The sequence below is a fragment of the Anomaloglossus baeobatrachus genome, chromosome 4, assembly GCF_048569485.1.
Source record: "Anomaloglossus baeobatrachus isolate aAnoBae1 chromosome 4, aAnoBae1.hap1, whole genome shotgun sequence".
Taxonomy (NCBI): domain Eukaryota; kingdom Metazoa; phylum Chordata; class Amphibia; order Anura; family Aromobatidae; genus Anomaloglossus; species Anomaloglossus baeobatrachus.
The window spans coordinates 521,577,107-521,603,254 of record NC_134356.1 but is presented as its reverse complement, the minus strand read 5'-3'; the positions used below and the strand labels follow the sequence as shown (position 1 = coordinate 521,603,254).

The following is a 26,148-nucleotide window of genomic DNA, read 5'->3' as shown; positions in this document are numbered from 1 at the left end:
AAAGTAAAATGAATCCAATGTAACAAAAGATTCAAAATTATTAGACTGTATGTTTTTTAAATGAGAAAAATGATCCGCTATCACATATCTGTGAGTGGCAAAAGTAAGTGAACCTTTGCTCTCAGTATCTGGTGCGATACTCTTGTACAGCAATAAATGCATCTAAACGTTTCTGGTAATTCATTAGTCCTGATCATTGCTTGAAGGTGTTTTAGCCCATTTCTTCCTACAGAACAGTTCATGTTGGTGGATTTACTCACATGAACTGCTCACTTCAGGCCCTTCCCGTTTCTTGATGCGAGGGACTCGCATCCTGCTGACTACGCCAAATGTAACGTAGGCTGAGATGGTAGCCATGGGAGAGGGCCCCATCTCCACACCCAGGCACACTACAGAAAATTGGGGGTAAGGCTACTTTCACACATCAGGTTTTTTCCATCAGGCACAATCCGGAAAAAAACGGGTAAAACGGATTCGGCACCGCATCCGTTTTATCCCCATAGATTTGTATTGTTACCGGATTGTGCCTGATGGCTTTGCATTGCATCCGTTTTTTTCCGGATGCGGCAAAAATAATTAAAGCAGCGACCGAAGGCAACGTATCTTGTAACTTTTTTTGTCCGGCAAAAAAAACGCATCGCGCCGGATCCGGCGCGATACGGCGTGTTTTACAATGGAAGCCTATAGACGCCGGCGTAATGCGGCAAAAATCGGATGCGGCTGCCGGATCCGTTTTTGTAAACTGAGCATGCTCCAATGTTTTGAAAAAACGGATCCAGCAAAAAAAAACAGACAAAACGGATGCAAAAATGGATGCAAAACGGATCCAACAGATCCGTTTTTTTACGTATCCGGCATAACGGATCCGTTAAAAAATGGATCCGGTGGATACGGTTTTTACATTTTTTACCGGATCCGTTGGATCAGGAAAAAAAAGGATTGTGCCTGAATGCAGAAAACTGATGTGTGAAAGTAGCCTTAGGTGTGTGTGACAGTAACTCGAAGTGTGAGCTCTCCATTGTCTATCTTGATGTACTTTGTGCAGTACCGTCCCATTTGGATCTTAAAATAATGAAAGCAAACCAGCTGTCACGCTCCCCGGGTCCCGACGTCGTTTCTCACTCACCGCTCCTGTCCCCGGGTCCCCTGCCTCCAGCCACACGTCCTCATCGGCACCGCTCCCTGCTCTGGCCTCCGGCACCCGGGCGTCACACATGTGCATTAGGGCGCGCGCGCGGTCACTGACTTCCTCTTAAAGGCCCTGCACTCCCTAACAGGATATTGCATCAGTCAGGGTCAGGTATATTAGGAGCTCCCTGCCTGGAGGGCGTCGCCTGTTCGTCAAGTTCTGCAAGCTAGGAGTCCAGGTCCTCTTGTGCCTTGCCTGTGCTAACTCTGTCTCTTTCGTAGAGTCTGCTCTGCCTCCGTATCCGGCTCCTGAATCCGGGTTTGCCCAGAGGTCCTCCGGTGTCCGTCAGCGGGGAATCCCACCACCGTTACGTCTGCCTGTGCCTGTCTGTGATCCCCGGCTTCACCCGGCTGCCTCCCCGTCACATCCAGCTAACCCGGATCCCGTCTAAGCTTCCTAACCAGCACCCGTACCGGACTCCCGTAATTGTCTCCAAGAACTCTGTGGCTCTAAAGACTCCGTTCTACCCGTTCCCTGAGGGACGCTATCCCGGTCCCGCTAGTACTCCGGCTACCGTGTACCTAGGCCCTCTGGTGGGGTGACCGGACAGTCCCTGTATAGGGGTTAGCTCCAGGTTGCCTCACTGGGGGAGTCTGGTGCACGGCCCAGAAGATCCACCATCACCCGGACCTAACAGAACGAACAGGCCATGGATCCCGCCGAAGCACTAGCATCCCAACTGGCCGGATTGCAGCAGGAGCTGGTATGTCAGCGAGAGACCAAATCCCGTATGTTGGCCTTCATGACGTCAGTGGACACCCGCCTGAACACACTGCAATCCACAGCCACGTCCCTGTCCACTTCCGCCACATCCACGGCTTCCGTAGGGACAACTTCTGCGACCTCGCAACTGAGACTAGCCTCTCCGCCTCGGTTTGCCGGGACCACAAGAACTGCCGTGGGTTCTTGAACCAGTGCTCGCTGCACTTCAAACTGCTCCCACATCTCTTCGCTTCCGACCAAGCTGAGGTTGCCTTCATCATGTCTCATCTGGAGGGTGAAGCACTGGCATGGATGAACCCCTTGTGGGAGAGGGAAGATCCAGTAACCACCAACATCCAGGACTTCCTGTACACCTTCCGCACCGCGTTCGATGAACCCGGACGTGCTTCTTCATCCGCCTCATCCCTCCTCAGGCTACGCCAAGGAACTTTGACAGTTGGTCAGTATGCCATCCGGTTCCGCACGCTGGCATCTGAGTTGGGGTGGAACAATGAAGCCTTGACTGCCGCCTTCTGGGAGGGGCTTACCGGTCGTATCAAGGACGAGCTGGCCGGCCGAGACGTCCCCTCCACCTTAGACTCCTTGATCGCCCTCGCAACCCGGATAGACCTCCGCTTTCAAGAAAGGTCTAAGGAAATGTCCCGCGAGCGGCGCCATGTAAGGCACTCCGCTTCTCCACAGAAGCCTATCCTCTCCTCATCCGGGCTCTCTGGCTCCTCCATCCATGAGCCCATGGAGTCCATGCAAGTGGACCGGCTACGGTTCTCCGAGCAGCGTCGAGCGGAACGAGCCGCCAAGGGTCTCTGCTTCTATTGTGGAGACGGCGCACACCAGGTGCGTGCCTGCCCAGCGAAACCGGGAAACTCCAAAGCCTAGGGTTGGTAGGAGAGGCCACCCTAGGTACTGGGAAGCTCTCTGACCCAGTGACATGGACTGTACAGGTGACAACAGGAGAAACCCGCTTCACGGCAGAGCCATATCTCGACTCCGGGGCAGCGGGTAACTTCATCCACCAGGCCACAGTTGACAAGTACCAGTTACCTGTCACCCCGCTGCAGACACTGCTTGTGATAGCCTCTGTGGATGGGAAACCCCTCTCTGATCCCGTCCTGTTCGTCACTAAACCTGTGAAACTGCGTATCGGTGCGCTACACACCGAAGAAATCGCCTTCTATGTTCTGCCACGCATGTCTCATCCGCTTCTGCTGGGATTACCCTGGTTACGGGTACATGAACCTACGGTCAGCTGTTGTACTGGAGAAATCATCCGCTGGGGCCCGTCTTGTCATGAGAACTGCCTCCAGTCAGTCCAGCCCGTCCGTCGTCCTCCTGCCCCGGACTCCTTACCTGGTCTTCCTCCAGCCTATTGGTCCTTCGCGGATGTGTTCGATAAAAAGGAGTCGGAGGTATTGCCTCCACATCGACCCTACGACTGTGCCATTGACCTTCTGCCGGGAACCACACCCCCTCGGGGACGGATATACCCTTTGTCTCCTGCTGAGACCCGGGCCATGTCTGAATACATCACCGAGAACCTGGCACGGGGGTTCATTCGAATGTCCTCGTCCCCGGCTGGTGCGGGCTTCTTCTTCGTCAAGAAAAAAGAAGGCGACCTACGGCCCTGTATCGATTACCGGGGACTAAACCAGATCACAGTGAAAAACAAATACCCCCTGCCTCTCATCCCTGAACTCTTCGATCGGCTCCGGGGAGCCCGTATATTCACCAAATTGGATCTCCATGGGGCTTACAACCTGGTTCGCATACGCTCCGGGGACGAGTGGAAGACCGCCTTCAACACCCGGGACGGGCACTATGAATATTGCGTGATGCCTTTCGGCCTTTGCAATGCTCCGGCAGTCTTCCAGGAGCTGGTGAACGACGTGTTCAGGGACCTCCTCTATGTCTGTGTAGTCGTATACCTGGACGACATCTTAATCTACTCCCCAGACCTACGTACCCACAGAGAGCACGTGCAAATCGTGCTACAGAGGCTGAGGAAGAATCGCTTATACGCCAAACACGAGAAGTGTGTGTTCGAACAATTATCCCTCCCCTTTTTGGGCTATGTAATATCGGACACCGGACTGCAGATGGATCCCGGGAAGGTCTCTGCTATCCTCGACTGGCCTCCTCCTTCGGGACTAAAAGCCATCCAACGTTTCCTCGGTTTTGCTAACTACTATCGCCAGTTCGTCCCTCACTTCTCGACCCAAACTGCTCCGCTCTCCGCCCTGACCAAGAAGGGGCCAATCCGAAGGCTTGGACACCCGAGGCCGAAGCCGCCTTCTGCTTTCTGAAGCGATCCTTTGCTTCTTCTCCCGTCCTTCACCGTCTTGAGTTGAACCGCCAATTCACCCTGGAGGTTGACGCCTCCTCCGCAGGGGCAGGAGCCGTACTTATGCAGAAATCCGCCACCGGGAAGATGGTCACCTGCAGCTTCTTCTCCAAGATCTTCTCAGCCCCAGAACGCAATTATACCATTGGTGATCGAGAGCTCCTGGCCGTTAAGATGGCGTTGGAGGAATGGCGATATCTCCTGGAGGGAGCGGTTTACCCGGTGATCATCTATACTGACCACAAAAACCTGGAGTATATACGCTCCGCTCAAAGGCTGAATCCGCGCCAAGCACGTTGGTCTCTCTTCTTCGCCAGGTTTGACTTTCAGCTACACTATCGGCCTGCGGACAAGAACGTACGGGCAGATGCCCTGTCTCGGTCCTTTGTTCCGGTAGACCAAGAGGAGGAGCCAAGCCAGCCCATCATCTGTCCTAGCAAGGTCATCCCAGTGGCTCCCGTCTCCCTGGCACAGATCCCTCCTGGGAAGACGTACGTCACGGAGACCGACCGACTCAAGGTCCTCCAATGGGGACACTCCTCGAAAGTGGCCGGACACGCCGGTCAGAAGAAAACCTGGGGCGTCATCGCCCGTCACTATTGGTGGCCGTCTCTTCGTACGGATGTCACCGCCTTCGTCTCTGCATGTTCCTCCTGTGCCCGGAACAAGACGCCTAAGCACCTGCCCTTTGGTCCTCTTCTCCCTCTGCCGACTCCTTCCATTCCATGGCAACACATAGCCATGGACTTTGTCACGGACTTGCCCTTGTCCTCCGGTCATACGGTCATCTGGGCCTGGTGGACCGATTCTCGAAAATGGCTCATTTTGTTCCTATGGCCGGATTGCCCTCTGCTCAAGAGCTTGCGGACGCCTTCATACAGCACATCTTCCGGCTGCATGGCTTTCCTGCCCATATCGCGTCCGACAGAGGAACCCAATTCACCTCACGCTTCTGGAGGGTTCTCTGTGAACACCTGGGGGTGTCTCTGGACTTTTCCTCTGCCTACCACCCTCAGTCAAACGGACAAGTGGAACGAGTCAACCAGATCATGACCACCTTCCTTCGTCACTACGTCAATGTCCACCAGGACAACTGGTCCACGCTCCTTCCTTGGGCTGAATTCTCTCATAACCACCAGGTCAGCGAATCTACCTCCAGTTCTCCCTTCCATGTTGTCTATGGTCTCCAGCCTTCTGTGCCGTTACCAGTCTCTCCAGCTTCCGATGTACCTGCAGCAGATGCCCTGGCCAGAGACTTCTCCGCTATATGGGCCTCAGTCAAGACCTCCCTGGGACATGCTGCTGCACGAATGAAGAAACATGCGGACAAGAGACGTCTTGATCCTCCTTGCTTCTCTCCTGGGGACTTGGTCTGGCTTGCCTCCAAGTACGTCCGACTCAAGATTCCTTCGTACAAGCTGGGTCCGCGGTACATCGGTCCCTTCAAGGTCCTCAGGAAGATCAACGAGGTGTCCTACAAGTTGCAGCTACCGCCTTCCATGCGGATACCCACCTCCTTCCATGTGTCCTTGCTGAAACCTGTTGTCCTCGGTCCCTTCTCCTCTGATGCCTGTCCTCCTCCTCCCATAGCCGATGATGACATCTATGCGGTAAGAGATATCGTGGCCATGAAGACCGTCAGGGGACGGCAGTACTTCCTGGTCGACTGGGCAGGTTATGGTCCCGAGGATAGGTCCTGGGAACCCCGGGAGAATGTGGGTACTCCTCTGATTCGTGCCTTTCTGTCCCGGTTGCGGGGAGGGGGGCCTGGGGGGGGTACTGTCACGCTCCCCGGGTCCCGACGTCGTTTCTCACTCACCGCTCCTGTCCCCGGGTCCCCTGCCTCCAGCCACACGTCCTCCTCGGCACCGCTCCCTGCTCTGGTCTCCGGCACCCGGGCGTCACGCATGTGCATTAGGGCGCGCGCGGTCACTGACTTCCTCTTAAAGGCCCTGCACTCCCTAACAGGATATTGCATCAGTTAGGGTCAGGGATATTAGGAGCTCCCTGCCTGGAGGGCGTCGCCTGTTCGTCAAGTTCTGCAAGCTAGGAGTCCAGGTCCTCTTGTGCCTTGCCTGTGCTAACTCTGTCTCTTTCGTAGAGTCTGCTCTGCCTTCGTAACCGGCTCCTGAATCCGGGTTTGCCCAGAGGTCCTCCGGTGTCCGTCAGCGGGGAATCCCACCACCGTTACGTCTGCCTGTGCCTGTCTGTGATCCCCGGCTTCACCCGGCTGCCTCCCCGTCACATCCAGCTAACCCGGATCCCGTCTGAGCTTCCTAACCAGCACCCGTACCGGACTCCCGTAATTGTCTCCAAGAACTCTGTGGCTCTAAAGACTCCGTTCTACCCGTTCCCTGAGGGACGCTATCCCGGTCCCGCTAGTACTCCGGCTACCGTGTACCTAGGCCCTCTGGTGGGGTGACCGGACAGTCCCTGTATAGGGGTTAGCTCCAGGTTGCCTCACTGGGGGAGTCTGGTGCACGGCCCAGAGGATCCACCATCACCCGGACCTAACACCAGATTTTACAAACAAAGTCCTTTTTATAAATGGCCAAACTTGTGAGCAGGGGGTTAACGTGGAACACATGTGTCGCGGGCGGAGGAGGGGACGCCGCGCTCTCCCTCTGCTCGGGTCCGGCTGCCGCGGCTGCTGCGGCCTGCTGCTGCTCGGTGGCTCGAGCGATGGGCCGGATCCCGGGGACTCGAGCAGCGCTCCTCGTCCGTGAGTGAAAGGGGATTGGGATTTGGGATAGTTTATTGTTCGTGACGCCACCCACGGTTGTGGTGATTTGTTGACACCACCGCTGCTCTGTATGGGGATCCCGGGGATTGATGACAGGGAGCAGCAAAGTTGTTGGCTCTCCCCTCCGTGGGTAGGGGGGTAGTTGTCCCGGGGCCCAGTGATGAAGTGGGTGATGCAGGGCTTGGTGGGGTGCAGGGACGCGGGGGCAGCGCTGTGCCTTGCGGCACCGTGGTACTCACTCAGCCTGAGACGATGACACAGTTCTCGGTAAAACACACGGCTGGAAAGACGGTTCCCACGGACGGCTGCACTTGCTTTCCCCAGTAGGTGACGGTGACGGTCCCTTTTTCCTGCACCTAAGATGATGATGGTTTCGATGGGTTCCCACCGGTAACCCGCTCCTCGGCTTGGATATGGGCCGGAGGAGCCCTACTTTGCCCGCAGGTGCTGGCCCTGAGAAACTGGTGCCCTGGCAGTGGCGGTGTCTCTCTGTAACGGTTGGACTGTTGCCTTCAATCGGGACTTGCTTGTTGGGAGACCCAGAGGTCCCCTTCACTAACGGATTTGGCAAATTCACAGCGACTCCTAGCCTTGCCGGGATCCGAAAGGCCCCTGCCACTGGTGCTGACTGCTCTTCGTATACCGCTCCGGTACCGCCGGGCCACCACCCGTCCACGGTCCTTCCAGCAACCTCCAAGCAGTCACCCCTGCAGACAGTCACTGCCGTCTGCTGACCTTGCTGTCTCTCAGTCCGGGGCACACATCCGGACCAGCTTCAGGCTTTCTTAACTGTTCTTTTTTACTCCTTCACTCAAGCTCCTCTACCACTTCCTCCTACTTCCTCCTCCTAAACTCATCTGCCTGGTTCTCCCGCCTCCAGGGCTGTGAACTCCTCGGTGGGCGGAGCCAACCGCCTGGCCCACCCCCTGGTGTGGACATCAGCCCCTGGAGGAAGGCAACAAGGATTTTAGGTTAGCCTTGGTGTTCCTAACTGGGGTGTAGGGTGTGGTGGTGTTGTGACCTGTGACCCCTGGCTTGCCCAGGGCGTCACATTCCCCCTTAGCAAAATGCAGACCGTCCGCGGGCTGCCCGTCCAACACCGGTTTTATTTTCTGTAAATATATAAAAAGGTAAACACTTAATACAAGTTATGACATCATCCCACATCGGGAGGTTCGGTTCTTAAACGTTGCAAACATTTTAAACGGTTGCGGCTGCCGCTCTCTCCCACCCAAGTAAACTGGCCCTGATGCTGCCCCTAAAACCCAGGCAGCACCCCTTGACCCCAGTCCTGAACCAGTTACCCGAGCGGGATCTGTCCTTCCCCTCCAGAGGGTAGCCACCGGTTCCTGTGGTGGCTGGGCCCCAGCCTGCTCCACTGCGGGCCCTCCCTCCAACCTGCCTCTCCGGAGGCGGTAACGGTAGCTGCACAACATATCATTTTTATTTACAAGCCACTTAACGTTTGTGGTTGCCCTGCAAGTTCACGGGCTTGTCCATAGGAGTTCCTATGCAAATTTTTCAAACGGTCCCCACGGGGACAACGGTGCCGGCAACGGCCGGTTTCCAAATCACGGTGCAATCAGGTGACTGTTCGGTAATCAATTCTTCATTTTCACAACTTTTTCAAACACACTTTAACACACATGTTTTCTTCCCCCCTCCCCCTTTTAAAGAACGGTTTCCCTGTACCTAAGTGGGGGCCTACCTAGGTTGGGACGGGTGGACCTCCGGGGTCCGGTGTCAGTGGGGCTAGGCAGTGGGGCAGAGGGAACAATCGGTTCCTCCTCCCTGCTATCGTGTGGGGCAGGCGGGGGCATAGGGGAGCTGGGCACAGGTTCATCCCTGGGCACTGGCACTGGTTCTGGCTCACTTCTTCATCCACAGGTTGTGGGAACAGTATCACTGGAAGAATCACTGCTCCGTTCTGTGTAGGCCAGTCTGCTGGGAAGTCACCCATCACAGTGTGGATCACCTCTTTTGCCTTCTCTGCTGGTGGAGGAACTGGTACTTCAGCCGCCGCCCTCAATGCTGGTGGGCACCTTTTCAGATGGTCCCGGGAAACCGTGGCCAAAGTGCCCCCTTGGTCACGACTGATCTGGTAGGCCTTTCCATCTTCCCATCCTGTGGGTTGGATGACGTATGGGATTTGTTCCCATTGATCATCCAGCTTGTGGGTCTTTCTCTTCCGTTTTAACACCACATCTCCAGGCTGGAAAGGGCCCGCAGACGCTTTCTGATTGAAGCACTGCTCCTGTTGTTCTCGACTCCGACTTAGATTTTCCTCCACATACTCCTGAATCTGTCGGTACTGCACCCTCCGCCGGGTGTCCCATTCAGCCGTTGAGGGGAGTGTCTCTGGGGCTTCCAGTCCCATTTCCAGGTCCACCGGCAGTCGGCCGGGCCGAGCCCTCATCAGATACGCCGGGGTGCACTTCGTTGAGCTAGACGGGATATTGTTGTACATATCGACCAAGTCAGGCAGCTTCTCCGGCCACAGGTTCCGCTCCTCCAACGGCAACGTTTTGAGGAGGCCAAGGACCAGATGGTTCATCTTCTCACACATACCGTTGGTCTGGGCATGGTAAGGTGTGGTCCGGATCTTCTTGCAGCCGTACAGCTGACAGAACTCATGGAACACCTCCGCCTCAAAGGCTGGACCTTGGTCGGTAAGCACCTTCTCAGGGTATCCATGGGGTCGACAGAAGTAAGCTTGGAACGCTCTAGCGGCGGTACGGCCGGTTAAGTCCTTGACCGGGACAACCACCATGAACCTGGAGTAATGATCTACTATGGTCAGAGCGTAGGTGTACCCACTTCGGCTGGGGGTGAGCTTCACATGGTCCAAGGCGACCAGCTCCAGCGGTTGGTGTGTAATGATCGGGCGTAGGGGAGCCTTCTGGCTGGCTTCATCCTTCCTCCTCAACGTACAAGGACCGCACTCTCGACACCAGGCCTCCACAGACTCCCGCATCCCACTCCAATAGAACCGCTCCCTCAACAGCATCTCCAGCTTCTTCTATCCGAAGTGGCCGGCACCATCATGGTACGCCTGCAGAACAGTGGGTACATCAGCTTGGGGAATAACCAACTGGCGGACCTTCTCATGGGTCTTTGGGTTGATCAGCTCACGGTACAACCTCCCCTGATGTAGACACAGCCGGGTCCGTTCCTTCCACAAGCGTTGGGCTTCAGCTGGAGCGGCAGGGTCCATCCCAGCAGCGCCTTGCTCCACTAGGGTCTTGACTAGGCGGACAGCGGGCGCCTGATTTTGAGCTTCCTGCCACTCCTGACTGGGCAGCGGATCCAGGTTCACCCGTTGCTGGTGGACATGTACCTTCTCAGTTGGTGGCCAGTGGAATGCAGGCAACTCGATCTCTTCGAGGTCATCATCCTCGCACCCACCTTCTGACAAGTGGGGCATCCGAGAGAGGGCATCAGCATTAATGTTGACGCGACCGGCCCTGTATTTGATGGTGAAGTCATAGTTGGCTAATCTGGCCACCCACCGCTGCTCCAACGCGCCCAGCTTGGCCGTGTCCAGGTGAGTCAACGGATTGTTATCCGTGAAAGCGGTGAATTTTGCTGCGGCCAAGTAGTGGCGGAACCGCTCGGTGATAGCCCACACCAGTGCCAGGAGCTCGAGCTTGAAGGAGCTGTAGTTCTCAGGGTTCCTTTCAGTCGGCCGGAGTTTTCGGCTAGCATAGGCAATTACCTTCTCCTTTCCTTCCTGGACCTGGGACAGGACTGCCCCCAAACCCACATTGCTGGCGTCTGTGTAGAGGATGAATGGGCAGCCGTAGTCAGGGTACGCTAGGACCTCTTCTCCAGTCAAGGCCGCTTTCAGCTGACGGAAGGATTCCTCATGCCTGTCCTCCCACACCAGTGGGGCTCCGATGGGTCTACCACCTTTGGTCTGTCCCACGAGGAGGTCTTGCATGGGAGCAGCCATCTTCGTGTACCCCTTGATGAAGCGCCGGTAGTACCCCACCAGACCCAAAAACTGCCTTACTTCCCTCACGGTGGTTGGTCTTGGCCAGTCCTGGATGACAGTGATCTTCTCAGGGTCGGGGGTGACACCTTCCGCACTCACCACATGCCCAGGGTACTGCACTCTGGGTTTCAGCAGGTGGCACTTGGAGGGCTTCAACTTCATCCCGTATTTGGCAAGGGACGCGAACACCTCGGCTAGGTGCTCCAGATGGGCTTCATACGTCTGAGAGTACGCAATCACATCATCCAGATATAACAGGACGGTCTCGAAGTTCAGATGTCCCAGACAGCACTCCATCAGCCGTTGGAAGGTTCCAGGGGCATTGCACAGCCCAAACGGCATACTATTGAATTCACAGAGCCCCATTGGGGTGGTGAAGGCGGTTTTCTCCCGGTCTTCCGGGGCCACTTCCACTTGCCAGTACCCACTGGTGAGGTCAAGGGTAGAGAAGTAATTTGCGGTTCTCAGTGCGGCCAAAGACTCTTCAATACGGGGCAGTGGGTAGGCATCTTTATGTGTTATCTGATTAATATTCCGGTAGTCCACACACATCCGCATGGTACCATCCTTCTTCTTGACCAGTACCAACGGAGCGGCCCAGGGACTACAGCTGTCCCGAATAACCCCTGCCTCCTTCATGTTCCTCAACATATCTTTGGCACACTGGTAATGTGCAGGGGGAATAGGCCTGTACCTCTCTTTGATAGGGGGGTGTTCACCGGTGGGGATGTGGTGTTGGACCCCTTTGATCTGCCCAAAGTCTAGTGGATGTTTGCTGAAAACTTGTTCATACTCCCGCACCACCCTGTATACCCCTGCTTTGTGATGTGTAGGGGTATCATCAGTGCCCACGTGTAGCTGTTGGTGACACTCATTTACCTCCCCTTGAGGCGGGGGAGTGCTGGTAATAGGTGGGGAGACTGAGGCCTCGTGGATGGTGTGGGGATCCAGGGTGAGCAGCTTGGCAATGGTGGCATACCGGGGAAGCCTGACTTCTTCCTCCCCACAGTTCAGCACCCTCACGGGCACTCTCCCCTTCTTTACGTCTACCACCCCTCGGGCGGCCATTACAGTGGGCCAGTGCTCGGAGGGTATGGGCTCCATCATGGCAGGGTAGTCACGCCCCTGAGGCCCTACTGCTGCCCTACACCAAATCATCATCTCACTCCTAGGGGGCACAATCAACGGAGCAACATCCATCACTCTCACTCCACCAATCTCTCCTCCTGTTGAGTTTACATGCTGGCGGTACATCAAGGCTCGGATCTAACGCTGCACAGCTCTCTGTCGGCTCCCCGCCGCCGTGGCGGCCAGCTGTTGCAGTAGGGCCAACACATCACCCATACAGTGCTCCATTACATTGGTTCCTAGCACTATCTTCGGGTTATGATCACTGGGTTCATTCATGATCACAATCATACCCTGGTGTTGCAGTTCAGCTTGCCCCACTGTCATAGCCACCTGTTTATACCCCACTTGGGTCAATGGGAGTCCATTAGCAGCAATTAGCGTTATACTAGTATCTGGGGGTGCCAGCTCGTCTATCCCCCAATACCGCTGGTACAATGTGTATGGTATGGTGGTTACCTGTGATCCAGTGTCCAAGAGAGCCATCACCGGTATGCCGTCCACAGCCACGGGGATGATGGGCCGGGCCCCGATATACCGGTCCCACCAGTCTGGGGGGCCACGGTGTTCTACTCCTGAGGATTGGCCCGGGGCCCCAGGGGTTGCTCGTTTAACGGGCACTGTCGGAAGTAATGCCCAGGCTTACGGCACTTATAGCAGGTTGGAGGTCTGCTCCGCGGGTTGTTAGCACTTCTCCGCTGCATCCAGGGGACATCCTCAGGGCTGTCGGCAAGCTGTATCTGTGCTGGAGGCTGAGATCTGGTCAAAGGTTGGAGTGCAGCAAGAATCTTGGCGAGGTCTCCGTCCATGCGACGGACCTGGGCTGCCAGTTCCTCCATCGTGCTGCTTGGGGCTGTAGGTATTGGAGAGGTTGGTAGGGCAGGGGCCACCACAATGGGGGCCGTCTCAATGGGCCATGGGGCTGGCTCCAAGATTTCTGAAGCTGGGGGCTGCAGTGCTTTAATGGCCCGTTCCTTTAACACGGCAAAGTCCACATCAGGGTGTTCTAGGGCCCACAGCCGGAGTTGTTAGCGATCATCAGGGGATCTCATCCCCTGCACAAATTGCTCTACTAACATCTTGTTGCTGTCCGCCTCATTGATAGGATTCACCCTCTTTAGCGTGCGGAGGGCGGTTTGCAGACGTAAAGCATAGTCCTGAATGCTATCCATAGACCGTTGCCAGCACTGGTAAAACTGCATCCTCAGCTCAGCTTCAGTCCGGGTCTCAAAGGCAGTCTGTAGCTTCTCAAAGATGGTGGCTACAGAGAACAGGTCCCCCTCGGCCCAGGTCTCCGCCTCCTGCTCAGCCGCACCGGTTAACTGGCCCAGCACTACCGCTGCACGTTGCTTATCGGTCAGGGGGTACAGTTCTAGCAACGGGTTAAGCTTTTTCCGGAAGACCTGTAAAGCATCAGGTTTCCCGTCATACTGCGGTAGCCAGGTAGCTCCGGGCGCATAGGGCAAGGAGAACGGCATCACCTGAGCGAGCGCGGGGGCCGCGGCACCTCCCGCCAGCGTGTCCGGGACCTGGGCAGGCCCATTCCCATCCACGGGTGCCACTGCGGCTGCGACCACCGCTCCTCCAGCGGCTCCGTCGGGCGCAGACATCTTATCTCCGTCCCCCTTAGCCTCTTTCCGGCCCCTCCTCTATCGGGGCGGGGTTTTGGCCTTCGCGTCTCTACTACTCGAGAAGACGCTTGAGCGGGAACTTTTCACGCCAAAGATGGCGGTTTCTGAAATTTTCCGGCCGGACACCTCCGGCGGTAAAAAGGCGCACCTCTACCCAACGGCAGAGCGGTAAGATCCTGTTCGTGACGCCAAGTTGTCGCGGGCGGAGGAGGGGACGCCGCGCTCTCCCTCTGCTCGGGTCCGGCTGCCGCGGCTGCTGCGGCCTGCTGCTGCTCGGTGGCTCGAGCGATGGGCCGGATCCCGGGGACTCGAGCGGCGCTCCTCGCCCGTGAGTGAAAGGGGATTGGGATTTGGGATAGTTTATTGTCCGTGACGCCACCCACGGTTGTGGTGATTTGTTGACACCACCGCTGCTCTGTATGGGGATCCCGGGGATTGATGACAGGGAGCAGCAAAGTTGTTGGTTCTCCCCTCCGTGGGTAGGGGGGGTAGTTATCCCGGGGCCCAGTGATGAAGTGGGTGATGCAGGGCTTGGTGGGGTGCAGGGACGCGAGGGCAGCGCTGTGCCTTGCGGCACCGTGGTACTCACTCAGCCTGAGACGATGACACAGTTCTCGGTAAAACACACGGCTGGAAAGACGGTTCCCACGGACGGCTGCACTTGCTTTCCCCAGTAGGTGACGGTGACGGTCCCTTTTTCCTGCACCTAAGATGATGATGGTTTCGATGGGTTCCCATCGGTAATCCGCTCCTCGGCTTGGATATGGGCCGGAGGAGCCATACTTTGCCCGCAGGCACTGGCCCTGAGAAACTGGTGCCCTGGCGGTGGTGGTGTCTCTCTGTAACGGTTGGACTGTTGCCTTCAATCGGGACTTGCTTGTTGGGAGACCCAGAGGTCCCCTTCACTAACGGATTTGGCAAATTCACGGCGACTCCTAGCCTTGCCGGGATCCGAAAGGCCCCTGCCACTGGTGCTGACTGCTCTTCGTATACCGCTCCGGTACCGCCGGGCCACCACCCATCTGCGGTCCTTCCAGCAACCTCCAAGCAGTCACCCCTGCAGACAGTCACCGCCGTCTGCTGACCTTGCTGTCTCTCAGTCCGGGGCACACACCCGGACCAGCTTCAGGCTTTCTTAACTGTTCCTTTTTACTTTTTTACTCCTTCACTCAAGCTCCTCTACCACTTCCTCCTACTTCCTCCTCCTAAACTCATCTGCCTGGTTCTCCCGCCTCCAGGGCTGTGAACTCCTCGGTGGGCGGAGCCAACCGCCTGGCCCACCCCCTGGTGTGGACATCAGCCCCTGGAGGAAGGCAACAAGGATTTTAGGTTAGCCTTGGTGTTCCTAACTGGGGTGTAGGGTGTGGTGGTGTTATGACCTGTGACCCCTGGCTTGCCCAGGGCGTCACACATGTGTCATCTTGTTCTTTGCAGTATACCAGCTCCTTTCCCAGAGTTACAGACAACATCTTGTTTGTGGCAACAGAGACAACAAATAGGGAGAAATCTGGATCACCTGTGTAGCACCCAAGGGGCAGGGGTTAAATGTGCTCGTCGCCTGGCCAGTGATGTCGGGTCTGGGATGTCACAGGCGGCCCTGCCCAGCTTTGTGGCCCCGAGGTGTACAATAAAAGGGATGGATGGTGGATGGGATGAGATGATGGGGATGAAAGATGTTGAGAGTAGTAGTTGTCGTGATGCCACCTGTGGTACTTGGCAGGGATTAGCCGCCGCTGTTGTCGTTGTCCTCCATGGCAGATGGTGTCACAGCAAATATGGTTCTGCTCCGTACAGGTGGAGTGGGCCCCAAAGAGGATGATGAGGGCTGTAGTGGTCGTTGGCACCTAAGCATGGGACGATGGCACCAACAATATGAGGCTGAGTTAGCTGCTGTGGTTCCAGGTCTTTTTACTCACAGTTCAAGTGCTGCCCTCAGAGTTCTGGTCTCTGCCGTCATGGGCCCCAGCCAATCCCAGATAATTCGGAGGTCACCATTGGTGTTCTCACTGTGTGTCCTTTCTTTTCGGAGTCCCTCCAATCCCGTGGATGAAATGTTGAACAGGCTGCAGGTGTTTCCTGCACTCGCTGCAGACTCTAGAATCCTTGGTAGCTGCTGTAGAGAACCCGGGCTGAGCTACCTGCTCCAAGCCACGGGTCTTGTAGTGCTCCCAGAAGTGTGAAGGTAGAGAGAATATGCTTGGACCGAAGTCCTAACTGTGCTCCACACCACAAGCTGCCCCCGGGGCTAACAGCTCTATATGTAGAGATGCTCCTTCCTTTTCCCCAAGTGGTGCCTGCCCCCCAGGTGGTTGTCCTAGTGACCGGGAAAGTCAAAAGCCTCGTGATGGCCACCCCCTCTCTACCCTAAGCCAATACTAATGGGAAAGCACCTGACTGTGTGTAGTTTGTGAATGTTAGAAACACCAGCAATTAACCTCTTCCTTACCCGGGATGAGTACCGCACCTTAAGTGAGATGCAGTACCCTGTGGCAACTGAAGCCTCAGGGGTGCCATACCTGCATCTTCCAACATATAGGGGCACACAGGTCCATGTGTGTCGCTATGGGTACTATACCCCCATCACTTGCTTTGCTCCTTCCTTAGGGCCACTCATAGAGCCATTACTGTATTCCCAGTGTCCCCAACTGGTCGCCACCTTTTTCTTCCAAATTCCCTTTACAGCTGGCCAACACTAATTCCACAATTTTTTGGTCTGTTGTAGAAGTGTGGAAAATTATGGAGGGTTCATAAACTTTCAACAACAACTGTACGTATATTTATTTATTTTACTCACTTATATAACACCATTAATTCCACCAATTATGGGAGGAAACCGGAGTACCCGAAGGAAACCCACACAACCAGAAAGAACAAACTGGTGGGATTTGAACCCAGGACTCCAGCGCTGCAATGCAACTGTGCTAACCACTGATGCTCGATATACCCACATAAAGAGGATCCAGCTTTGTGGATAGTGAAAGGGGATTATTCAGTGTTTAAAGACTGTACCTTTTATCCTCTGCACTTTCCTCTCCACAGATACATATGGTCAATTCAGAGAAATATGTTGAAAGATATTACACTCTTTTAGAGACTCATGAACATATCATTATTATCATTATTATTATTATTATTATTATTATTATTATTATAGCACCGTTTATTCCATGGTGCTTTACATATGAAATAGGGACATACATAGATAAGTACAATAATCATGAACAATTCAAGATACAGACTGGTACAGAAGAAGAGAGGACTCTGCCCCCGAGGGCTCAAAGTCTACAGGGGCAGAGATGGTCATGCAGCGCTATAGTGGACTGAGGGTTACTGCAGGTTGTAGGCATGTCGGAAGAGGTGGGTCTTCAGGTTCCTTTTGAAAGTTTCCAAGGTAGGTGAGAGTCTGATGTGTTGTGGCAGAAAGCATGTTTCATTCTCTGTGATGTAACTGTAGCGGTATTGCCTCCACTAAATGGTTAGAGCACTGTGAATTTAAGAGGAGAGCTCCCCTGTATTCTGTATGTTATGGATTGCCTGGCTCAGCCTGTGAACTGAACTTAACTGTGAACTTGGTCTAACCTGGCCCCAAAAAGGGCAGGAGAGGGAGAAAGAGTTTGACAAGAGTTTAAGCGAGAATACTAGCAGGCGAGTCCCCTGAGGCAAGTGAGAGAGCAGGGACGCTGTCTGTATGCTGTCCAAGAGTGGTGGTTTGTTAAAATACATGGTGCTGGCTGTGAGAGAGATTTCGAGCCAAATTGTGAAAGAGCCCCGATCACCTTCAAAAGTTCCTGAGATTGGAAATTCCAAGGAAGAAGAGTTTCCCTGTGCCCTGCAAGGAGAAGATCACACCAATGAGCATCACAGCAATGAGCTCCCAGTAGTAGACCTGTCACCCCCTTATCTAGACCGTGAGTCTTACCGGTGTGTGCATTTGATAAGTCATGGTGTAGGCCTCCATAACTAGAGCGTGGTATTCGCACGGCCAGAGTAGCGAAGGCGAGCTCGGTTGCTAGTGCAGTGTACTTGTGCTTAATTAGTGTCTCCCAAGTTTTTTGTTGTGGTGTTCGTAACTGGAGCGACATACTGTTGGCCTGCAGCAGCTAGGACTTGCAGTGTGTTAAAACTTCATTATTGTCAGAATAATTACCCCGTTAACTTGTATAATTTCTGATTCCCTGACTGTTAATACAACCTACCCTTGGTTCTGCAATCTCGTTTTGTGTGCCGTAATTGCATCATGCAATGTGGTGATTTCTAGGTCACCATTACATAGCCAATGGCTATTAGAATGAAGAAATTTTAAAGGTAGCAGCTTATATCTGTTTCTCTCTTCTCAGGCTAACCGGGGCATCTAAAGACAAACGCTGGTATTTTGCGGTCCTGATTGCCACATTGCTCTTCTATTCCATTGCCTCGCTGGCCTTCTATTTCCTTTATACTTACTTCACCCATCCTGCTGGCTGTCACCTGAACAAAGGATTGATAAGCATTAACATCAGCCTATGTCTAATCATGTCATTCATTTCCATCACCCCATGTGTACAACTCAGTAAGTACAGTATATTGAAAAGGTTCTTGTTAGTTGCAACTTGCCTGGTAAAGACAAGGAATAGAAAATCCATTAGTTGTATACAATATTATCAAAGGTTTTATAATTTATTAATTTATATTCGTTGCATATATAGTGCCTAGGAAAGTCTCTTCACTAGGAGTAGCATTTTTAGAAATCGTAGTCTGATTGTTAGTTAATAATTTTCCAACATGTGATTTTTTTGCCTGGTCTTTATTAGCATTTTCACTTATACACTACCGTACTTATAAGTTCAGTTGCATCACCCAGCCAAAAGTTTGGGCACACCAGTTTATCCAATGGTTTTCCTTGTTCTTATTGGGATGTGCACATTTTAGATTCACACTGAGGGCAGCAAAACCAAGACCGAACACAAATACAAACAAGGAAGAAAGAAATTTGTGTGAAGCAAATCAGAATATGTGTTAAACTTTAGATTGATGAAAGTACCCCCCTTTACTCTGATGACAGCTTTATATACTTAGTGCAACAGAGCCTCAATTTACAGTTTGAACATTGTCTATGATCCAGATTGACAGTACTTGCTTTCCCATACTGCGCACTGTCTGAACTTAATCTGTATTACACTGTTACCGAATGTAATTTTTGTTCTGTGCTTTCTGGAAGTGTCTGGATATATTTTACCTGTATCAAAATGACTGTTACCGAAGGAGTCTAGCTGAACAATAGCTTTCCTTGATCTTATTAGAATGTGCACAATGTAGATTCAGAGTAAAGGACCAAAAAGTACCCGGGCAGTGCCCAGGATAGTAACTGTCTCTCTTCGAGTTTATGTCTGCCTCTGTGTGTCTGTCTCTGGCCTCTTTCACACGTCCGTGTCTCCGGTACGTGTTTGGTCCTTTTCCTCACGTACCGGAGATACGAGCACACATAGACCCATTAAAATCAATGAGCCTGCGCTCACGTGCGTGTTCTGCCATGGACAGTGTGTACATGTGGAGCATACGTGTGTCCGTGTGCTCCACACATCAACATGTCTGTTTTTCTCCGCCATTACAGGTGTTACATGGAACGCAAACTGACCACACGGAGGTGTTCCGTGTGACACGCGCCGGAGAAAACACACGTGTTTGAGAAAAAAAAAAAAACTTTACTCACCTACTCCAGCCCTGAAGTCTCTGCCGCTGCTGTCACTTGCTTCCGACCGCTGCTCATTATGCTCATTGCATATTCACTTCACTGCGGCCGGAAGCTGCAGCTGCGGGGAGGCAGCATAACTGGAGACCGAAGATAAGCACCACGGACAGCGACACCAGGGACAGGTGAGCAGAAAGTTCCTGTTCTCTGTGTGTTATCACGGATAACACACGGAGAACACAGGTGTGCCATAAACACGGCTCACGCAGGGCAATACGCACCTTTGACACGCCCGTAAAAAACGTGCGTGATTTTCACGAACGTGTAAAAGAGGCCTCTGTCTGTATCAGTTTCTCTGTATCAGTCTCTCTGTCTGTCTCTCTCTATCTCTGTGTCTCTCTCTTTCTCTGTGTCTGTCTCTCTCTATCTGTCTGTCTCTTTTCCCATCTGTCTATTTCACCATCTGTCTCTTTCCCCATCTGTCTCTTTCCTCATCTGTCTCTTTCCCCATCTGTCTCTTTCCCCATCTGTCTCTTTCCAGGGCTGTGTCTTTGCTTGGCTGTCACTTTGCCTATCTGTCTCTTTCCAGGGCTGTCTCTTTCCAGGGCTGTCTCTTTGCCCGGCTGTCTCTTTGCCCGGCTGTCTCTTTCCAGGGCTGTCTCTTTGCCCATCTGTCTCTTTGCCCATCTGTCTCTTTGCCCATCTGTCTCTGTGCCCATCTGTCTCTTTGCCCATCTGTCTCTATCTCTCTGTCTCTTTCTCCATCTGTCTGTGTCTCTGTCTGTCTTTTTCTGTCTTTCTCTATCCGTCTCCCCACCGACATCATATTACCTCACACACAAGCTTCTTATACTAACAGTTTATTTTGTTCCACTGACAGTTGCTATTAATAGCCTCTAGCTCCCACCTCCATTCAGTTTAATGGAGACATGTTTTTTGGAGAGTAACTGTAAAGCGCGGGGTTACATTTTCTACATGGGGCGTCTGTGCAAAATTTCGTGATTGTAAATGCGATGGTGCGGATTCCTTTAGCGGACATACATACACACACACACACACATAGACATACACACACACACACACCCACACACACACACACACATATACACTCAGCTTTATATATTAGATACAGGAACAACTTAACTGCCCCTCTATCTCCAATTGTGGAAAACAGAATTTGGAATAGTGAGAATTTCCCCCTAGGTTTTAGGAGATTTTGCAGTGAGACAAAGAGTGGCAGAGGTACTTGGCCGATTCTAATCTCTGTCTTCCCCTCGCCTTACAATGTTTATGGGGGAGCTATCATATATCTATACTTTTCTTTGTGCTTTGACTGCTAAGTTTCCTGCATTGACAAACCCATACATTTACCTGCTTCTTGATCTCAGAATATGTAAGACTCCGTTATGGCAGCGTGGTTTTGTAGGGTCCACATGGCCATTAACAGTCAAGCAAGCCATTAGCAATTTATTTGTAATGATGCAGTGGAAAGCCTTTGCAACATTTAGGAAGTGGCTTCTCAGGAAATGCACCTTGGGTGCGTGCTACTCACATGCCGATCTCTATGTGTGACTTCAGCCTAAAGGGGGCTTTATACGGTAGCGATATCGCTAGCAATTTGTAGCGATAGCGAGCGTGTAAGTACCCGCCCCCGTCGCGCATGCGATTGTTTGTGATCGCTGCCGTAGCGAACATTATCGCTACGGCAGCCTCACACATACTTACCTGGTCGGCGTTGTCGCTGTGACTGCCGAACAATCCCTCCTTCAAGGGGGAGGGACGTTTGGCATCACAGCGACGTCACCGCAATGTCACTAAGCAGCCGGCCAATCAAAGCGGAGGAGCGGAGATGAGCAAGACGTAACATCCCGCCCACCTCCTTCCTTCCGCATTGTGGCCGGCGGCAGGTAAGGAGACGTTCCTCGCTCCTGCGGTGTCACACACAGCGATGTGTGCTGCCGCAGGAGTGACGAACCACCTGGAAAACTTGTATCATATTTATAAAATAATTCTTATGGAAGCCTAATTTTCAAGCATGTAAGGTGATCAAGTGATTTAAACACCTGTTTTACCAATTGGCATTTGCATATAAACCCTGTAGCACCGTCTCTCCAGCATCATGATTAAGGCCTGCGACACACATCCGTGCCGCCGGCACGTGTTTGTCATTTTTTACACGTACCGGCGGCACGGAGACACGTACAGCAATGCTACCCTATGGTAGCAGGCACACACACGTAAAACCACACGGAACGTGTGTCCGTGTGCGTTTGTACGTGTGTGCGTTTTTCAAAGCGCTGACATGTCCGTTTTTTCTCCGGCAGCACGGGTGTCACACGGCCCGCACCCGTACTACACGGGTGTAGTGTGGATGCGGTCCCGTGTGACACGCGCCAGAGAAAACACACGTGTCAGTGAAAAAAACAAAAACATTAACTCACCTTCTCCAGCCCTCCTGTCTCTGCCGCTGCTGCCTCTTGCTGCCGACCGCCGCTCATTAATCTCATAGAATATTCACTTCACTGCCTGGCAGCAGCAGCAGCGGGGAGACGGGAGGGCTGGAGCCCGAGGATCAGCACCACGGACAGCAGCGCGGACATCAGGAAGGACCAGGTGAGTATGATAATTACCGGTTCTACGTGTGCTATCGCGGATAGCACACGTAGAACACACGTGGCCCGCACGTACCAGAGACACGTACTTACCTGCACGCAACACGCAGGGGAAATACGTGTCTCTCGGCACGTGCGTGAATTTCACGTGAATGTGGCAGAGGCCTTAGGGTGAGTGTTTCACCTGAAACGTGTAGTGCTGGTCATGTCATTCGTTGTATCTGCATGATGAAATAAAGACCTTGGTTTTCTCTGCCTGAAGAGCTGGACATCCTTTCTTCTTCTATGCTATATCGGGCTGTGGCAGTGCCTGTCCGTGCTCCAGGACGAAACCAGGACTGAGCTTCCACACGGTGAGCTGATACACATAATTGAACTCTTAATGAATCCCACACCCGTAGTAAAAAAACGCACCAAAACCGCATTGAAATTCGCATGCGTTTTTACCACGGTTTGCATTGAATTTTGTGCGGATTTGCCGCGGATTTACCACGGATTTTCCTCAAGTTGGTCCCTGCGGATGTTTACCATTATCTATACCAAAAAACGCAGGTACCTGCGGAAATAAAGTGACATGCTCATTAATTCCGCAGCAGAAAATCCGCGGGTATAAAAAAACGCAGTGTGCGCACAGCATTTTTTAAAACCCATAGGATTTGCTGGGGAATGACTGCAGCAATGTTAGACACAATTTCTGCAGCAAATCCGTGGCAAAATCCGCGGTAAATCCGCAGCGTGCGCACAGGACCTTAGGAAGATTTTTGGTTTGGTTGAATTTGAACCTGTCAAACTGCTTTCTATTTTTGAGTCAAATCTACAGGGATCTACATCTAAGTGTTTTCTTCTGTAGAGTACGCCAACAACAGAGCAAAATTTGCCTTTGTTTCCAATATAAATGAAATAAAAGAAAAAAATATATAAAATAAATATATATATATATATTTGTATAATTATTCTTTCCTTATATAGCACTAACATAATCTGCAGTGTTGTACAAAGATCATAATCATTCAAACCAGTCTCTGTTCTCAGCTCACCTTACAATCTAATTTCTAGATCTCAGACACATATTGGGGCTAATTATACTGGAGACCATTTAAGCTCTCAGCATGATTCTGTATATGGTAGAAAAGTGAGAACCTGGAGAAAATCTACAAATGTGCAGGGAGAACTTGCAGTCTCGTAGGACTAATACCCAGTGTAAGGTTCCCTTTTGTAAGTGTAGTTTGCAAACCCTGAACACCAGTAACAGACATAATGTGGAGACTATTGCCTCCTACACGCAATGTGTACTGCTCCCTTAGAGGCCAATGGCAGTGGCCTGTGATGTAGTGTGGTTGAGGTGATGATCAAGGAAGCAGAAGAGGCGATCATAACTAACAACACAAAGTTCTGTACTGAGGTAGATGGACTTGTAAAGACATAACAGCGGGTAGCAGACTTGATGGTGCTCACAGATTATCTTGATGGTGCTCACAGATATTGACAGAAATGTTACACAGATGGTTATATATGGCAACGTTTTACATTTTTTTTTTACATACGATCTCTCAATAATACAGATCTATGACCATAGAATCCTTCTTTACTACTTTCCGCAGCTACCTTTAGAGATGCTTCTGTGTCGCCCTGGGCAAGCCAGGGGACACAGGTCACAGCACCACCACACCCCACACTCCAGGTAGGCACATCACAGCTAACCACAAATCCTTGTTGCCTTCCTCCAGGAGTCTGATGATGCACACCAGGGGGTGGGCCAGGCAGTTGGCTCCGCCCACCGAGGAGCTCACAACTCTGGAGGCAGGAAGAAACCAGGCAGATGAGTCCAGGAGGAGGAAGTGGAAGGAGTAACAACGGAGATAGCCCAGGCAGGGCAAGTGTGAGGAGCTAAAGTGGAGGAGTTAAGAAAGGGAAAGTGAAAGTAGTAAGGGAGGAAAAAGCAAGTAAAGTGACAGAGGAGAAAGAAGCCTGAAGGGTCCAGCTTTGTGAGGGCCAAAACAGCAAGGTCAGCAACGGCGGTGACTGTCTGGAGGGGGACCGTTTGGAAGTTCCTGGAAGGACCCCGTTGGCTGTGTGCCCGGTGGTCTGGAAAAGTGTTCCGAAGGACAGTCAGCACCAGGGCAGGGGCCTCTCGGACCCCGGCAAGGCTAGGAGTCGCCAGATTTGCCAAATCCGTCAGTGACGGGGACGCAGATCCCCCAACAACCAAGTCCCGGTTGAAGGCAACAGCCCAACCCGTATTGGAGAGACACCGCCACCGCCACGGCACCAGTTTCTCAGGGCCAGCGCCTGCGGGCAAAGTGTAGAGCTCCTCCGGCCCAGATTGCAGCCGGGGAGCGGGTAACCGGAGGGAATCCACCGCTACCATCAGTCAACACAGGTGCAAGGAAGAGGGACATCACCGTCACCTACCGGGAGTGCAGGTGCAGCCGTCTGTGGGACCGTCCTACCAGCCGTTGGTTTACCGTACAAACTGTGTCCGTGTGTCAGGCTGAGTGAGTACCAGAGTGCCGCAAGGCACAGCGCTGCCCCCGCGTCCCTGCGCCCTCCAGGCTCTACACTTTACATCTCATCACCGGGCCCCGGGATCACCAACCCCTACCCACGGAGGGGCAACACAACACCTGGCTGCTCCGCATCACCATCCCCGGGACCCCCACACTGAGCAGCGGTGGTGCAATCACCACAACCGTGGGTGGCATCACGAACTATAACAATCCCTACACCCAACAAACACCCCCTTTCACTCACGGGCGAGGAGTGTCGCTCGAGAAACCCCGGGATCCGGCCCACAGCTCGAGCCACCAGGAGCAGCTGCCGGACCCGAGCAGAAGGGGTGAGCGCGGTGTGCTGACACCCTCCTCCCCGCCCGCGACACTTCTATGAGGCAAGAAGTAGGCCCTGATTCACCATTACTGCCGATGTTCACTCCGGTCTTCATGAGAGGATGTGCTGGGGAGAAAAGCTCCTGGTTTATTAAGTGGCACACTCATCTTAATGAATCAGGAACAAGTGGCGTGCACCTCTGTGCATAGTACCAGACATTTTTCTCCTGTCAGTGACTGGAGTAAGATTTCTGGGGTAAGGAACACCACAGCTCATAATGAATAAGACGAGCTGTGGCACCATGTCCTCGTCACATCCCAGATCCAACCATTCTGATGGTGCTTAAAGAGAATGGTGTAAAAAAGACAAAGTCATAAAATGTGGTAAAATGTTGGCGACTTTTCAAAGCAATTTACAATAGTTTTCTGGAGTAAAACCTTTAATGAATGAGCCTGAAATTTTTTTCTCTAAGGGGGGCTTTATACACAACGATATCTCCAACGATATGTCGTCGGGGTCACTGAATTCTTGAAGCACATCCGGCGTCGTTAGCATCATTGCGTGTGAAACCTATGAGCGAGTGTTAACGATCAAAAATACTCACTTAATCGTTGATCGTTGACACGTTCATTTTCAAAAAATCGTTGCTGGTGCTGGACGCAGGTTGTTCATCGTTACTGAGGCAGCACACATTGCTATGTGTGACACCCCGGGAACGACGAACAGCAGTGTTCCTGCGTCCTCCGGCAAAGAGGTGGGCATGTCATTAATGTTGCTGCTCTCTGCCCCTCCGCTTCTATTGGTGGTCTACTGTGTGACGTCGCTGTGACAGCGCACGAACCTCCCCCTTAAAAAAGAGGTTGTTCGCCGCCCACAGTGACGTCACTAGGAAGGTATGTGTTACGCGTCCTACCGATATTGTGCGCCACGGGCAGCGATTTGCCCGTGACGCACAAACGACGGGGGGCGGGGGCTTTCACGAGCGACATCGCTAGCAATGTCACTGCGTGTAAAGCAGCCTTAAGTCTTAGGACTGCCACTATCTCTGCACCACTGTTGCTCCCCCTTATGTTCCCATTTGGGCCTTTCAGCTTCCCACTTCCCACTAAGCTATAGTCACTTTCCAGGATCAGTGCTTTTGCCACTTTTCCTAAACTTTTGTTCTGTAGGGTTTGTTGTCTGGCTAACTGATGTTCCCAGTACAGAAATGCTGGTGTACTAGACCTCTCCAGCCCTTAATATTGCTGAAGCCTCCCTGAACTTCCCACTTATTGCCAACCCTTTCCTCACCAAAAT

At 52.8% G+C, this 26,148-nt stretch overlaps 1 protein-coding gene across 1 annotated transcript in view; it reads left to right on the top strand.

The window, feature by feature from the left end:
• Window positions 1–26,148, top strand: part of SERINC4 (serine incorporator 4) — a 117,565-nt gene that overhangs the window by 31,587 nt on the left and 59,830 nt on the right. Inside the window, exon 7 of the mRNA XM_075343721.1 lies at window positions 18,084–18,295. Coding sequence (XP_075199836.1) covers window positions 18,084–18,295 — 212 coding nt within the window. The remainder of the gene's footprint in view (window positions 1–18,083; window positions 18,296–26,148) is intronic.